Source organism: Carcharhinus amblyrhynchos, chromosome 9, assembly GCF_965287045.1.
Source record: "Carcharhinus amblyrhynchos chromosome 9, sCarAmb.v2.hapA, whole genome shotgun sequence".
In the NCBI taxonomy this organism is placed as follows: Eukaryota; Metazoa; Chordata; class Chondrichthyes; order Carcharhiniformes; family Carcharhinidae; genus Carcharhinus; species Carcharhinus amblyrhynchos.
In genome coordinates, this window is record NC_137332.1 from 31431808 (window position 1) to 31448538 (window position 16731).

Below are 16731 nucleotides of genomic sequence, written 5' to 3' on the forward strand. Positions count from 1 at the left end.
AGTATCAGAGGGGAGTGGCAGAATAATAGGTGGGGCGAAAGGAATAGGGGCTGGGTGGGATTGTGGTCGGTGCAGACTGAATGGCCTCCTTCTGCATTGTAGGGTTTCTATGCCTCTATGTTTATAAAATTCAATGTATAGAAGCGTGAAGCTTTCACTGTTACTGGGGTGTCCACCAGAGGGGCAGGAGGAAAGAGACTTCAGTGGCAGCACCTGACTGAGGCTTAAGAGGTCCAGCTGCAGTTCTTTAATACAAACTAAGATACCACAGATACTGGAAATCTGAAATAACAACAGCAAATGCTGGGAATAAGAGACAAAGTTAACATTTCAGGTCAGTGACCTTTCAAATTAAATGAGAGATGATAAATCATGGACCTGAAATGACAACCATATTTCTCTCTCCACAGATGCTACCTGATCTGCTGAGAATTTCCAACATTTTCTGCCCTTATAGCAGATCTTTGAGGACTTGTTTTAAAACTGTTGCTTTTTCAACTGATCTTTGGTATCTTCAATATTCAACCTATGACAAGATCAGTCCTTAGCAAACTATGCCCATGCCTGTCTCATGTTACCTTGGAAGCAAATCAGGCAGGACATTTAGGAGTTCTGACAGATGGTGTTGATCCTTCTAGCTCTGTCTCTTTCACATTCATCCACTCCCAAAAGTGGGTTCAATACAAGAAAGACATGTCCACGATGCAGCTGAATTTTAAAATTCAATGAGAAAATGGGGTTGGGAGAGGGTTGGGAATGGGGGACGAGGTGGGGAGGGAATCCAGCATAAGGTTGAGAACCAGAAGATGCCAATATAAGGGGCAGCACGGTGGCAGAGTGGTTAGCCCTGCTGCCTCACAGCACCAGGGACCCAGGTTCAATTCCGGCCTTGGGTCACTGTCTGTGTGGAGTTTGCATATTCTCCCGTGTCTGCGTGGGTTTCGTCCAGATGCTTCAGTTTCTTCCTGCAGTCCAAAGATGTGCGGGTTAGGTTGATTGGTTATGATAAATTGACCCTAGTGTTGGGGGGGGGGGGAGAGCGGTTAGGGTGACATTACGGGAATAGGGTGGGATTGTGGTTGGTGCAAACTCAATGGGCCAAATGGGCTCCTTCTGCATTGCAGGGATTGTAGGGATTCTATGATTCTAAAGTGAATGACAAAAGAATCAAAGGGGCCATGAGGAAGAATAATTCTGCGCAGTGAGTGGTTAGGATCTGAAGGACTTTGGCTGAGAGTATGCTGGAGGCAAATTTGAATGGGAATTTGACTAAACAGAAAGAGAAACTGCAAGGCTATGGGGTAAACTCAGGGGAGCAGGAATCACTGAGTTGCTCTTGCAAAGAACTGGCAAGGCCATAATGGTGGGCTGAATGGCCACCTCTATTTAATCACGGGTGGAGTTTTCCTTTTTTGTGACTAAGTGCAGTGGCAGTCAGGTTCCACAACGCATGATATTGCGCTCAGAAGCTCATTAATTATCAGTGGGAAGGATCTCATAGTCACATGGCGGGTCCGGAACTGATTCACCTATCCGTTCTCACCTAATAGGTGCATACATCTTGGATGCCATATTTAAATATTATCCTCATTCTCTTCAGGCCAACTTTGAGGAGATGACATTTTGAAATCATAGAATCCCTACAGTGCAGGGTGCCATTCAGCCCATCGAGCCTGCACAGACATCAAACACCCTCAGGCCCTATCTGCGTAACCCCACGTATTTACCCAACTAATCCCCGTGACACTGAGGGGCAATTTAGCATGGTCAGTCAACCAATTGGAGTAAGGGAGGAAACTGGAGCACCTGGAGGAAACCCACACAAACACAGGGAGAATGTGCAAACTCCACACAGACACTGACCCAAGGCCAGAATTGAATCCAGGTCCCTGGCGCTATGAGGCAGCAGTGCTAACCACTGTGCCAATCTGCCGCCCATGACTGCATCAAAGAAGAAACTGCTCCGAAGTTCGACTCCCTGGAGATGCTTATCAATGGTATGTGGAAACACGTGGGCAGCACGGTGGCACAGTGGTTAACATTGCTGCCTCACAGTTCCAAGGACCTGTGTTCGATTCCCAGCTCACGTCACTGTCTGTGTGGAGCTCACACATTCTTCCTGTGTCTGCGTGGGTTTCCTCCAGGTGCTCCAGTTTCTTCCAACAGTCCAAAGGTGTGGGTTAGGTTGATTGGCCATGCTAAATTCCTCTTAGTGTCTCTGGATGCTTAGGTTAGAGGGATTAGCAAGGTAAATATGTGGGCTTATTGATGATAGAGCCTGGGTGGGATTGTTGTTGGTGCAGACTCAATGGGCTGAATGGCCTCCTTCTGCACTGTAGGGATTCTATGATTCTATTCTCTACTCCAAGGAAAAATGAAGAAAGCCCACCAGCTCTCTTGCCAGCCTGGGAGGCCATTGCGAAGACTGTCAGCATATCAGGTAATCCCTCTCGAAATGCCTTCCGATGTAGGAAGAGGATGAATTATCTCATCCACTCTGTCAGGATAAGTCAATCTTCTGCTCATTACAGTCTCACGCACATCACGGCATCATGCACTCAAAGGATCTCTTACAATATTAGGGTTGGGAAATATCAGCACTGATTGTCACACAGACATTTTAATATCCCCAACATTTCATCTATCGTGCTGCACAAACTCAATCCTCACCCCTTACTGGGGTGACCTTGGCACAAACAGTAGGCATGCATGGACTACTTCAGTATCTGAGAAGTCACGAATAGAACTGCATATTGTGCAATAATTGGCAAACATCCCCACTTCTGACCTTATGATGGAGGAAGGGCATTGCTGAAGTAGCTGAAGATGATTGAGCTGAGGACAATACCCTGAAGAACTCCTGCCGTGATGTCCTGAAGCTGAGATAATTGACTGCCAACCACCACAACCATCTTCTTTTGTGACTCCAACCAGTGGAGCATTTTCCCACTGAATCCCATTGACTCCAGTTTTGCTAAGGCTCTTTGATGCCACGCTCAGTCAAATGCTGTCTTGATATCAAGGACAGTCACTCTCACCTCAACTCTGAAGTCTAACTATTTTGTCCATGTTTGAATCAAGGTTGTAATGAGGTCAAAAGCTGCGTCCCTGATGGAACCCAAACTGAGCATCCACAAGCAGGCTATTTCTGAATAAGGGCCACTTGATAGCACTGTTGATGCCCCCTTCCATCTTTACTGATGATCGAGTAAATTGATGGAGCAGTAAGAGGCTTGTGCACAGGATACAAAGAGCTGGATAGCCTCATTCTATGATTCCATTTTCTGAGGCCTGCAGAAATGCTTCTAGTTCATTGCTTATTTTATGAGGAAAGTATATACACTTTCTAAAATTTTGTTGATACCTTTTCTTGCAATTACTTAGACAAAAATAATCCATGAGTTAAAAGGGAGAAAGCTTTGACTCCAGAAGAAAGTAGGGCATCTTTGAAGAAAAGAAAGTGGTCTTGTAAATTTTCTTTCTAAAGGTCCGTGACATTAATATTCTTACAGCATCAACAAATTCTGGAAAAAGGTCTCTGCAATAAAGGCTACAGTAGCTGCCAGAAGTTAGTCATCTGATGGCACTGCCTTTTAACAGCTTATTCTTACACAGGATTGACGGGGTTCCGCGATATTTTCTGCTCCTTAATCCCACTCTAAGGCAGCTAAAAGTCCTTGAAGAGCGCTTGTTTAACAAGGACTTAATTCTAACTTAACTTGAAATGAGACGCTCCAGGGACCAGACTGTTCTCATGCCAGTTAAAAGAGCTCTGTCCCCTGTCTCTCTTTCTCTCTCTCTCATTTGCTCAATTTTGTTGAGCTTTTAGTACTGTTATATCTCTGTCTTTCTTTCATTTTCTCATTTCAAATGCTGTATCATTTTTAGGTTCTCAGGTCTCTTTTTCCCTTTGTACCTTATTCACTTCTTGCATGCAGATTTCATTTTGCTCTTTTTGCTTCCCTGTCTCTCTTTCCTCCCTTTCTTTCCTCCTTCTTGTTTCATTCCATTCTTTCTCCCCCCATCTCTGACAAGTGTTTCTTATTTTTAACATTTACTCAGGCTCACTTACCTTCACAGTCCCTTGGATTGTGCTGTCCTTCAACATGGAATGCTTACTGTTGAAGAAACAGGAAATAATTATTTTACTTTATTGCAGTTCATATCTTCCCACAGTTCCAGATAATTTTATGCTTGAGCACGATTACAAACATGCTAATGATCTTTGTTACTCATATCACCCAGTGTTTTTCTTTTCAAAAAACTGTCTGCACAAACTGCTGCAAAGTTCTAATTAATTATTTAGATGTAGTGTGAAATAATCAAATTGTGAGTTCTGGCAGTTTTGGTACAACATTTCATGCGATAAATGGCATCTCATCTGAAAGCACATCAGCTGTCCAAATGCACACATGTCAAAGTGACACTACTTTTGTTTAGCACAAAGAGAAAGAGAAAAAAATTGGATTTCAAGATTATCGACAGCCTGAGCTGCAGCACATTTTTACCCATATACAAAAATTCCAAGATGTTTTAAATAGATTTAGGAGGCAAAGTTGAGAGTTGCATTATAAAGGTCAGTTATCACATTGATTTAGAGGTCTGTGCAATATTACTTTGAGTCATTTGATAGCGCATTAAAAGAGATAGCATCCTTTCTATTGCCACCTCTGGGATCTAACTAAAAGCGATTCAAGGAAAAATATATAATCTGCTTAACACAAATGGTTTGTGCCTCTGATTCCCCACAAAAGAGAATTCCTGAGCTGGGGAGATGCAGAGAGAAAGTCAGTTGCTTCTCCACCTGAGGAGGAAAGGCAGCCACTGATCAACGGCAGATTGTAATTCTTTTCACAATCCAACAGGAAAACAGTTGATCTGTTTCCTCAGCGTTTACCTGTGTCACTCTTCAATCAACTGCTAACAGCTCTGCTCCTTACACCCTCTTGGTCCTTATCCTTAAGTGATTCCCATTGAAGGGTATTCAATTAGCCTCTCAAAATTGCTTAAATAATCAGTCACAACCTGAATGAATAAAGTTGGACGAGGATTTTATTTAATGGGTACAGTATCACTGTGTTAATGATGCACGACTCATAATCCATAGATTTGGGCTAATGATCCAGAAAGACAAATTCAAATCCCACCACAGCGATGGGGACACTTAAAATTCAGTTAATTAAACACATCTGGAATAAAAAGTGAACATCAGTAATGGCACAATCAGCATTAAAATACTAGATTATTGGAAAATCCAACTGATTCACTAATGCCCTCCAGGGGAAGAGAATCTGCCATCCTTACTTGGTCTGGCCTATATATGACTCCAGATCTACAGCAATGTGGTTGACTCTCAACTGGTCAATAAAATGATCTGCAAAATCACTCAGTTGAACCAAACTGCTAGGCTTGCAATGGTAAACCATAGTTCACTGCCACCAATTGACTTGGGGTGGTGAGCAGTAAATGCTGCCTTGCCAGCAATTCCCACATCCAGTAATGAATGAGAAAGGTATTTTTGTTAACCGAAAATGGCCACTTTTCAGGAGTATTCCTTTTGTCTTTCATTACCCCTTTCCCCATCCACTCCCCAAAACCACCCTCCTCCGCCACATTCACCATAGACAATTGCCACTTTACCCATTGATACATATTACTATGTAAACTGCAGCTGGTCACTCTCACCTATCCACAAATCACCCCACTGCTTCTGGGGAACAAGTGATACAGCAACAGAAATGATGGGGGCAATTCTCCCATTGCGACCAGCAAATTTTCTGGCGGGTCCAGTCAGGAGAATCACATATCGGCCATGTCTCCCAGAGCTAGGGAACAATTGCAGTCAGGATCGCGCTGGAAACTGGTGGGAAGAGATGTAAGTGGTTTAAATCTTTTTAAATGTATTATAAGTCTATTTTATATATCATTAGTGGGCCCAGCATGGAACTTGCCAGAGTGAAGGGGGGACAATAACGGCCCCCACGGGGTTGTATGGCTGGGGAATGGTGCCCCCTGGGCACTAGGCCAGCCTGTGCCTCCTGGCACTGCCCAAGGGGCAAAGTGCCCATGCCAAGGGGTACCTTGGCACTGCCCACCAGGCATTGGGCAACACCAAGGGGGCAGGGCCTATTATGGCCAGAATCTAGGGGGCGATCAATGGGGTTTGGGGGGGGGGGGGTGGTTCCCACTGCCACTCTGCATTACAATCAGTCTGTGCTGGGAGGAGGCCAGTGATTGGGGCAGGCTGGCCGGGGGTGGTGGTGTGTGGGGGGTGCTGAGGGTGGGCTGGGAGGGTCTGACCCCATGGTGTCTGCTAGGTAATGGGGATAGGGGGACCGCCACTGCTGGGGGAGGGGGGGATTGGTGGGCTGGACATCAGGGAGCTTTAGGAAGGGGGAGGGTCGCATCAGGCCTGGCCTGGGAATTGTTGTGAGGGCCACGATCATGTCGGGTGAGGGGGGTGGGGGGGGGGGGGGAGGTTGGAGGCAGGGGTCTGGAGGGGCAGCACTGCAGGGGTCCTAAGCTGGCCAGCACTTGAGCCGGCCACCAAACAAGGAGACCGACAGACTGGGGTCACTGCGCATGCGCAGAGTTCTGGAATTATCAGACTCCGGTGTGAATAGGCCCCACTCCCTGGGTTTTTAATTATATTCATGATTGTGACCATTGTATTACACAGAGTGCAGAGATTCAGGTCTAAGGTTGCACTGAAAAAAAACAATCGTGATCTAGATCAGTTTTCCCACCAATTCAGCACCTTTGGGAGAATTGTCCATGATATATGCACACTATCATATTGATCGCTATTAGTTCAGAGACAGGACTACCTCTGAGGAATCATGGAGCTATGAAAAGGAAGATACTAAGCAAGTTGTGTCGTCTTCAAAATGTTTAAATTGCCACATGGATTCACTTATGAGGAATCTACACTTTAATAAAAGCTATACATTTTCAATTATATGACAGCATTTGTCAAACTCTATAAACAATTTCATTTTTTTTTCGAATCATCCCAATGTCCAAGTATTTAGTGTTTTCTTCATCTTCTGCGGCTGTAGGGCTGAGCTGATGACCTGCTATCATGCCTCCTGTTTTACCCTTAATCCATCTGCGGGAAGGTGCACAGGTCAACTGAATTTCCTTCCTTCCCTCTGCTGGAGATCTTGGCCTATGCTCAGGGATTGCACCGAATACATGGGCAAGATGGCAAAGTTGTCCTGTCAGGACTTAAAAGTATAAACCCATTTCCTCTCATTCCATGGTGTTAGGTAGTGTCCACATTTTACAATTGCATCATCCTTTATTATTAGAGTTAAGTTACTGCCGATAGAAAGATACTACAAATAGCAGAAGCAGTGTCTGTTTTACTCAGCGTATTTGTCATTTGGTCTATAAACCTGTTAGAAATGTGCAACCTGACAAAATTGAATTTAATTAGTCGACATAAACAGCTAAAATAAATCAACTAATAGCTGGAGCAAAGGGAGTTTGAGATTTTTAATTTCTGCTCACCCAGGACAATAATGGTATTCATTTGTCTGCTAGTCACAGATATCATTACAGTAATAATAATTACAGAACTTGTTATGCTCTAAATTACTGGTTTTTTGAGTATTATGTTTTACACATTCCAAAGACAAAACCTGACATGTCAAAATAGTTTCCTTCCTCTCAATATCAACACACTGGTAAAATAAACTTCTTCTTTATGTTTTTTAAAACATGATAATGAGATGATTATTTTCTTCTCATGCCTTTTTTGTTCTCAATGTACTGCAAACCAAGGCTGTTGAGAGGACAATCGTGTGACTTGATTCCCAAGGTATGAAAGAGTAGCTCCCATATTCTACTGTGGGGAAAGGGTTGGCTTTCATTTAGAACATCTGTACTAAAATATGGCTGGGTGCATGGGTGTGGGCAATGGTTGAAATCACATGGTGAACCTATCACTTTGTACTCAGCATACTGTTGGTTTAGGCACAGGTACTACCTTTACTTTAAGACAATTTAAACTTTTCCATTTTCTCTTCTATTCCCATGCCATACACATACCCAAACAGAAAATGCACAGGAGACATCGGCCAATCTTGTGGTGACAGGTTACCACAGTGTTTGCAAGGAAAATCTCAACAGGTCATTTCTGTTTCTACCAACCTCTCTTTCTCTTTGACAAAAGCACCCACCCCATCTCAATGCCTCCTAGAAAATATGCTTTGCAGTTATTCCCCTCGAATTGCCTCCCTGTGGAATGCACTTTGGCAAGGGTCTTTCCTCAGGGAGATGAATAGTATTAGGGATCCTTGAATGCTGGCTTCCCAAATAAAAACTCCATCCTTTCAAGCAGCTTCTGGAGAAAGTTTCAGGTGTGTACCAAACTAAAGACTTGTACATTGTAAAGCAGCATGCAATCAACATACACCAAAGAAATGCATGCAAAATGCTGGCAGAGTAATCATGACAAATGGACAGCCGTGTGTGATAGATTGTGACAAAACATATTTTGGAGCCGTTCTGGGAACATTCTTTTTTATTAGTTTTCTATAAAACAGATTACTAACCTTTAGAATGTATTAATCTGTATTCTAGCCAGGAATTTTCTTATTAATTACCCTGAAGTAAAACTCTTCAATTATACATTTAAATTATTGAAGTTTCAATCTAATCCCTTATGAAATTTCCCCTTTTAGACAAGTTCAATTTGAAACAATTATACAGCTTTAGAAAATGAGTTGGAAATAAATTTTTTATTAAAGTAATTATGCAATGGCAGACATACATTATTCTTTTACAAACGAAAACAGCACTGAGAAATAATGATTTTCTCTGGCACATCAAATTTGTAACTGTTTTCTCCTCCTTCGTTCATCACACTTAACTGTTGAAAGATGTAAATGCTGTAACGTACATCTATCTACTTGAGAATGTATTGCACAAAAATTACATACTTATAGCACCAATGCCATCAGCCCTCAGGGGGGAACCAGCTTACTATAAAGGGCAGATCTTAACTGCATCTGCCTTGCAACTTTGGGAATGACTGATTATAAGACAGCAAGTATTAAAAAGCATTGCTAAGCGCTGGTCGCCAATAAGGGAAGACAGATCAAATCATATCTGTGCTACAGACACTAATATCCTAGGCTGCAAACAGGGACATCAATAAATTTTTATGAGACTTTGAAAAGATCAACACAGTAGATGTGACAAAAAACAATGCTCCTGTCATGTTCAGTTTGTCCGCAGTGCTCAGCTGCAGATGCCTACGAGTATGTCAGCGGAGCGAAATTTAATTTTCAAGATTAAATCCACCTTCATTTGGCAGATGGCCGGATGCCTTGAAATGAGCACTGAAGGTGCTTCTTGAAGGCATGGGGTGCTTAAGCTCCTCCAGGATATTTTGTTTTAAAACAGCACACAAACCAGAGAGTCAGAAATAAGCTTCTGGTATAAGGTAAAAACTAATGTAATAAAGGCATTATGGAAATCGAGAATGTTATTGAGACAGAGACAGAGAAAGAGAGAAGGAGGAGGATGCATAGACATAACGTGGATGTTGAATTTCTTGCCTTCCCACTCTCCAGTCATGCAATCTTGCTTTTCATCAAGTACTCTTTTTGTCTTTGTTCTAACCCATTTTGCTGGATTGAAGGAAATAAAATCCCAATTCCACATATTTCTAAGACAGCAGAGGGTTTACACCCCATTGGTGACAATCCAAAGGAGTCACAAAGAGGCTAACAGTTTGACAAAAAAAGGAAAAGAAAAGGAAAGGTACAAAGTGGAACAAATAGAAAAGGCAGATAATCTCTTTTTCTATAAAGTTGTTGTGAAACGCAGAGGACTGTATAGCTGTAAAAGAGAATAAAAAGAGAATTCCATGCTGTCTAGGAGGTGGTGTCAACTCTACTGAGAATTAGCCCACTGGAAACAGAGGGTCAGATTGTGTTAGTTGTCAGGATTCAGCTATTCAAAAAGATCTGTAAAAGCCTGTTATACATTTTGTCTAATACTGTATATCTTTGAGTAAAATAGATCAAATTTAAACCAATTAAAATGATAAAGGCTTTCTTTAACCTTTGGGGTGCTGGTCAGATCCCAGAAACTAGCATTCAACAAAGTCAATCACTTCTTTGAAAATGGGGGGGAAAAATCCTCTTTTTTGTTTCAAGTTTATATTTTCTGAGGGAAATCATTGACTTACTTTTAGCCCTGTCAAGTGAAGAAGAAATGATTAATTGAAAACCACAAATGTTCGATGCGTAACCAATTGGGTAATTGGATTTTGGACTGAAAGTTCCATATTCAGCGATTCTCCACTGTGATTCTACTTATAACACAGGAGTGGGGTGAAGAGCAGCACTTTCAACCACTTTCTTTAAATTATTTTCTTTATTGTCCTTTTCTCAAAGGGTGAAGTGAGGCCACAGCCCCAGGAACGTAGCTTGATTTCAAGTGCTTAAGTCCCTAGTGTATTCAACAAGCTTCGAGCCCACTTTTGTTGTATAACAATACTGCAGTGTCCCCTTTCTGATGATCAATATAATTAACTTTCAAGTCAATTTTACACATTCAGAGTAAGCTGCCCTGGGATCTCTGTGACTAAGATATCACATAAGACTAGATGGTACACACATTCCATAATGTTCACTCACTGACAACATCACAGCATCACTACTCTCCTCAAGACCATTAGAACCACAGAAGGAGGCCATTTGGCTGATTTTATCTGTGCTAGCACTTTGCAAGAGTAACTCAAAACCAGTTCCTTTGCCTTGTTCTCTCCCCATCTGCCACCTATCTATCCAACCCAACAAACTCTATCCATCTTCCTGAAGATTTTTTACTAAACATTTCAAGTCACAGCAAATGTGTTCCTTATACCCAAAGCAAAATCATTTACATATATGTTGATTGAAAATGTAGACCCAGCACCCACCCATGGATTACACTCTGTTCCAATATTCTTTAGTATGTGCAGCACCCATTTCCTTGTTTTCTCTCTATCGACCAACTTTCTATTCATATTACATTTTGTCTTATTCTGCATGTCTGAAATTTTCTAATAAAGGCTATTACATCACGTTATTGAAAGCTTTCTAAAAATAATCTACATCTACTGCATTTCCAGGATATCTCACATCAAATATCTCACATTATGAATTCCAAGGGTTTGCCCACAACTAACATTAGAATGGTTGATCTACAATTACCCAGATTATCCTCATCTCCCACCTTCAATCAGGGTATTCTATCAGCATCCTCCTGTCCCATGGCACCAATTGTATGATTTTAAAATCATGTTATGGGTATTGTTGGCTACGTCAGCATTCATTACCCTTCCCTAATTGCCCTTATGAAAGTGGTGGTGAGCTACCTTCTTGAACAATTGCAGTCCCTGAGGTGTAGGTACATCCACATTGCTGTTAGGGATTGAATTCCAGGATTTTTGACCCAGTGACAGGGAAGGAATTGCAATGTTTTTCCAAGTCAGGATAGTGAATGACTTGGAAAGGAACTTCCTGGTGGTGATGTACCCAGATATCTGCTGCCCTTGCCCTTCTAGATAATAGTGGTTGTGGGATTGGAAGGTATGTTGGAGGAGGATTGAAAAATGGTCGCCAATGCCTCTGCTATTTTCTTTCTGACTTATACCAACAGTCTAGTGAGCATGAAATCATAGCCCAGTGGCTTAACCATCTTGATCCCTGCTAATATTTTTGGAATTAGATTATTTCCTACCCTTATCTGTAACAGCATCTAATTATGTTGGGGTCATTATTTAGTAATTGCTCTCTCACTTCAATTGTTCTTCACGTCAATTATTTGTCCCAGTTCATTTTCCAGGACTAAATCAAGCAATATTTTTTCCCTGTTGAACTTGAAACATCCTGATCTCGGAAGTGGCCCTGAATGTATTCTAAAAAAGCACTCCCCACTTTGATTTAGTTGTAGCTCCAGTTATTTATGCTTCTAACTCTAACTTGCTTTTGAATGATTTTTGCATTCTTGGAAATATCGCACAATTCTGGCTCCATTGTTTTTGATCCTATATTTTTCTCTGGTTTTTGCACTTAAATTGTTGATACAAATTGTCCTTTCTACAACAGTGTTTATATCTGTTACTATCTCAGTCTACTTATTTTGTTTTCACATATTTTATCACTATTCAATTCAATTTAGCTTTTTTGCTTCTGTTCCAACAGCTTTAATGATGCTGTTGTTCCTCTTTGGTTTCAAAACTACACATTATCCAGTCTCCTACCATATTGGTTTAAATCCACCCACCACTGCTCTATCCACAAAGACATGGGTGATGTTTCAATTCAACTGAACATTCTTCTTTACTATCACCTTCTCTTGTTCTAGAAAACTCTCCTGTGCTGTAGGAATAAAAACCTTTTTTTCCCTGTAAATGCACATTGACTTTCCTGATTTTCACAGACAGCAAGCTGGATATTATCTGAACCACAAGGGTGATTTCCAAACTCATGCCTAGATCTATAAACACATTCCACAATACCTCAAGTGTACCTCAACAGGTGGGACTTTCTGGTCCCATCAAATGTGGGACTGGAGCTCCCCACCTGAAGTCAACAGACCTTTTTCTGTCAAGTTCTCCAACCCGCCTACTATGATTTCCATGGTGGGCAAGACTGGAAAATCTACGATTGCTGTACAATTCTAACAGTGACCATGGCATTTGGTTGCTCTAGCATCCTTCTCGAGGTTTTTTTTTAAACCCTGCCAGCTGGTATCAGAGGCAACAAACATTCAAAACTCCTGATAACAGCTGCAATAAAGGCTATCTATATCCATGTGGTCTGCAGAGTACTCAGTAATGTGACCACAGACCACTGATGTGATTTCAAAACATTTAAGTTAGGCTTAGAACATTGCTTGCATTCAAAATTATAACTGGGTGTCTTTCAAAATGCGTGTTAAGGAAATGACATCTTAGGGCTACAAGTAATATTAGTTATATCAAATACATTTTTGCAAGAGTGTGTTAAGAACTGGACTACTGAACTGATGTCAGTGAAAACAATTGTATGAATGCTTCATGTACTTTTATGAATTCCTTTGTGCATGACTAACACAGAGAAATGAACCTACATGTAAGGGGCAGGGGGAAACCTCTACTAATCTCTTTTCTATTGATATCTTTCTCCCTTCACATTAATCTTCTTATTAACAAATATATAGCTGTTCTTTCTCAGTAAGGGGTTAATAGAAACAATAGGGGTTATATCAGAGGTCATAGTATATCTAAAACTGGTACTGAGAGGAGATATTTTATACATTTCTGTGTAGTGAGGACTCCTAATCAATGCATTTTACACCTCGTGTCATGATATACAAGGGAGTGTAAGAGAGACCGGCTGTTTGATAGTGTGCTTGTTGGTGAGGGACCCATAAACAAAGCTAAACATAAACAAAGGTTATAATATATCAGTGTTACAGAGATGGGACTGCTCAGAGCTAAACGTTCAATAATGAAACACTCATCTAAAACCTATCAGAGGTGTTAGCTTACATCAAATTTACCAGCTAAGAGCAGCAATACTACCTATCCTCTCGCAAACACACACGACTGCTATTAGCTTCATACATTTCATCCTCTTCAACTCAAGATAAGAAAATCACATGAAAGCTTATTTGCCATTATTTGCTGTTGCACAGTACACAAATGCTTTAATCTAATAATGCTGTCTTGCACTAAAGGATTTTTTAATATATTTTTGAGGATCATGCTCTGATACAGTTGGTATAATACTGTTTCGTTAATCCTTTATAGGAAGATAGGAATGAGTAGAGGCTGTACAATTTATTCACATCTCTCATTTTAAGCCCAAGGATATGACTTGGTCAGGCCTCTTGACCTGTGCTGCCTTAAAATGTTGAGTTTGTACCTCTCTACTCCCTACTCTCAGAAATATGTCCAATTCTTTGCATGCTTGAAATTCTTTGGGACTTGTATTCAATGCTGGTCTTATTATGCCTCCTAATGTAATACTGTATTGTTTGGCTTACTTGGATTGTCTTTATTTCATCTGCTATCAAGTGATTTCTGTTACTCAACAGCACAGTGTACCGTAGCCCAGTCCAAAGGGCAAGTTAGACACTTTCACTTGGACTTCTGACATTTGTAGCTCGAAAAGGGAGAGGACTCTCTGACTTCCAGCATCTCCCCCTACTAGATAACAAAATAAATTGACCACCAATTGGAGAATTGCAAGGACAAACTGTGTAGATGTTGGTGCACCGGTAATGTCACTAGGGTAATAAGCTCAGATCCCAGGATAATGCTTTGAGGACACAGGTTCAGATTCCACCCCACAGCTCGTACAATTTGAATACAATTAACAAATCTGGAATTTAAAACTAGTCTCGGTGATGGCGACTGTCGTCTATTGTTGCTTCAAACAAAACATCTGGTTCACTAATGTCCTTTAGGAAAGGAAATCTGCCATCTTTACCAGAGAGACCTTCATAAGATAACTCTAGGGATGAAAAACTACTTCAATTTATGAAGATAGATCATAAAAGGATCAAAATTTGAAGTAATTATTGAAAGAAGCAAAAGGGTGATTGTCTCTCAACACAGCAGAGTAAAAGATCACCTGACTTGAGGGAACCAACTGGAACTTAGAGTGGGGAACCACCTCAGGGGGGTAGAGTTCTCTTTCAGGCAAGATACATGTAGGGGACTAAGGGCAGCTGTATATTTTTTTCCTATTAATAAATACCTTTGCATTTCTAGTGAAGTCTGTGAAAGTGCATCATTACAGTGACACGAGGAGAAAGTGTTACGTGTAACATCTCTGGAATGCTCGGCCTGAGAGTGTGGTGGACACAGATTCAATCAAAGCTTTAAAATGGAATTGGACTATTATCTCAAAGGGAAGAATGTGCAGAGTTTTGGGGGGAAGCTGGGGGTGAGGCATTCAGTGAATTGCTCATTTGGAGGGCTGATGCAGACATGATGGGCCGAACAGCCTTCTTTTGCAGCAAAACAATCCTATGATAAGACTCCAGACCAACAGCAAAGCAGTTGACTCTTAAATGCCCTCTGCACTGGCCTAGCAAGCTACTTAGTTCAAAAGCAGTTAAGTTAGGGATGGACAACAATTGTTGGCCTTGCCCGCAATGCCCCATCCCTTGAAAGAATGAAGACAAATCTAGAGTAGCTGCATCAGAGTTTTTTTATCATTGAGGAGTGTATCTATACAGGCAGTGACAGGTCAGTCCAGTTAATGTCCGTTTTTATTTTAGTGGGATTGAGTCAAGCTGTGAGGGTGCAAAATTGAGATCAGTATTGGTGTTTGGCCTCGACTGATATCAACATTTGGAACTAATATGATGTCCAATGAATATGCAGGCACGCACACTTCAGCCACAAATCACACCCACTGCCATCTTTATACAGAACAACCAAAAGCATCTTCTATCCACAGCTGAAACAATTTGCATATGCAAATTAGAGGCTTAATACCTTCTCTGAGCCCTGTTACAGTTTTGGTTAGCCCTGAGATAGCCAGGACCTGTGGCTCTATCCTTCCCAATTTTTTGCCCTCAAGTTCTAAACACCAGGTGAGTTAAAAAAAAGGCAAGTACTGACAATGATAAAAACAGAAAATTCCAGAAATACTCAGCAAGTCAAGCAGCATCTATGGAGAAATGAACAAAATTAACATTTCAGGTCAATGGTCTTGAATCAAAAGTTCTGATGGATGGCCATTAACCTCCCTGATGATGAGCTTGGAGGCAGGAAGGGCATTTACTTAGGCAGGGCTGGTGATATGCCTGAACACCACCAACTTTCCACCTCCACCACAATTAGGTTCTAGATGGGAAGGTCCACCATCAACTTTCCAAACCCCATGTACCTTAGCCCACAATACAAACCACCCTCTCACATTAGTGAGCTGCAACCTGGGTCCTCTGCAATCCTAGGGCTCCACAGGGATGCTGTTCTGGCAGCAGCCATACCCTCATCAGTGGTGCTGCTAAGTGTAATAGCTGCTGGCCTCAGACTTCTGCTCCCAAGAATTCCAGCAGAAGGTCCACCACTGTCCCCACCACCTTCTGACTGGCCTGTGGTTCAGCAGGCTTTCCCAGAAAAAGACACCATAGGTCTTTGGCTTGCTCTGTCATCAGCAAGTGAGACCGCTTGATGCCACAAGATTCTGCCCATAAACTCTGTTTCTCTCTTCACCAATGCTGAGTATTTATAGCATTTTTAAAATCTTATTATCACAGTATATAACTCAAATATTTTCCATACTCACTGCCACTCTGGGTTGGACGTTTTCTGATCTCAATGACTCCAACATGGAGATCCCACTGGTTACCCTGGCCTCAGCTTTCAATTTCTAGCCTGTAACTGCAATCCCAACACCCAGCAGTACTTTCAAAATCGGTAATCTTCCTATTTTGTCTCTCACTGAATGCTGATCATGAACCTTTAGGTCCTCCTGTCCGTCCTCCAAAGCCCCAGTGATCTAACCCACTTTATCTGGAAATTAGAGCACTAACCTATGAGACTCCCACATCAATGCTGCATTAATTGTGATGAGGTCGAAAGCCCATAATCCAAGACTTCTCATCCTCATCAATTGAGTGTGGGTCATTAACAGTGTGTGGGTAAGGCACCCAAAGATTAAGAGTGTCCAAATTGGGCAGCACGGTGGCACAATGATTAGCACTGTTACCTCACAGTGCCAGGGACAC

At 41.6% G+C, this 16731-nt stretch overlaps 1 protein-coding gene across 1 annotated transcript in view; it reads right to left on the reverse strand.

Moving 5' to 3' along the window:
• rnf220a (ring finger protein 220a) overlaps positions 1-16731 on the reverse strand; it is a 470498-nt gene that overhangs the window by 167093 nt on the left and 286674 nt on the right. The window contains exon 4 of the mRNA XM_080195392.1: positions 4073-4118. Coding sequence (XP_080051518.1) covers positions 4073-4118 — 46 coding nt within the window. The remainder of the gene's footprint in view (positions 1-4072; positions 4119-16731) is intronic.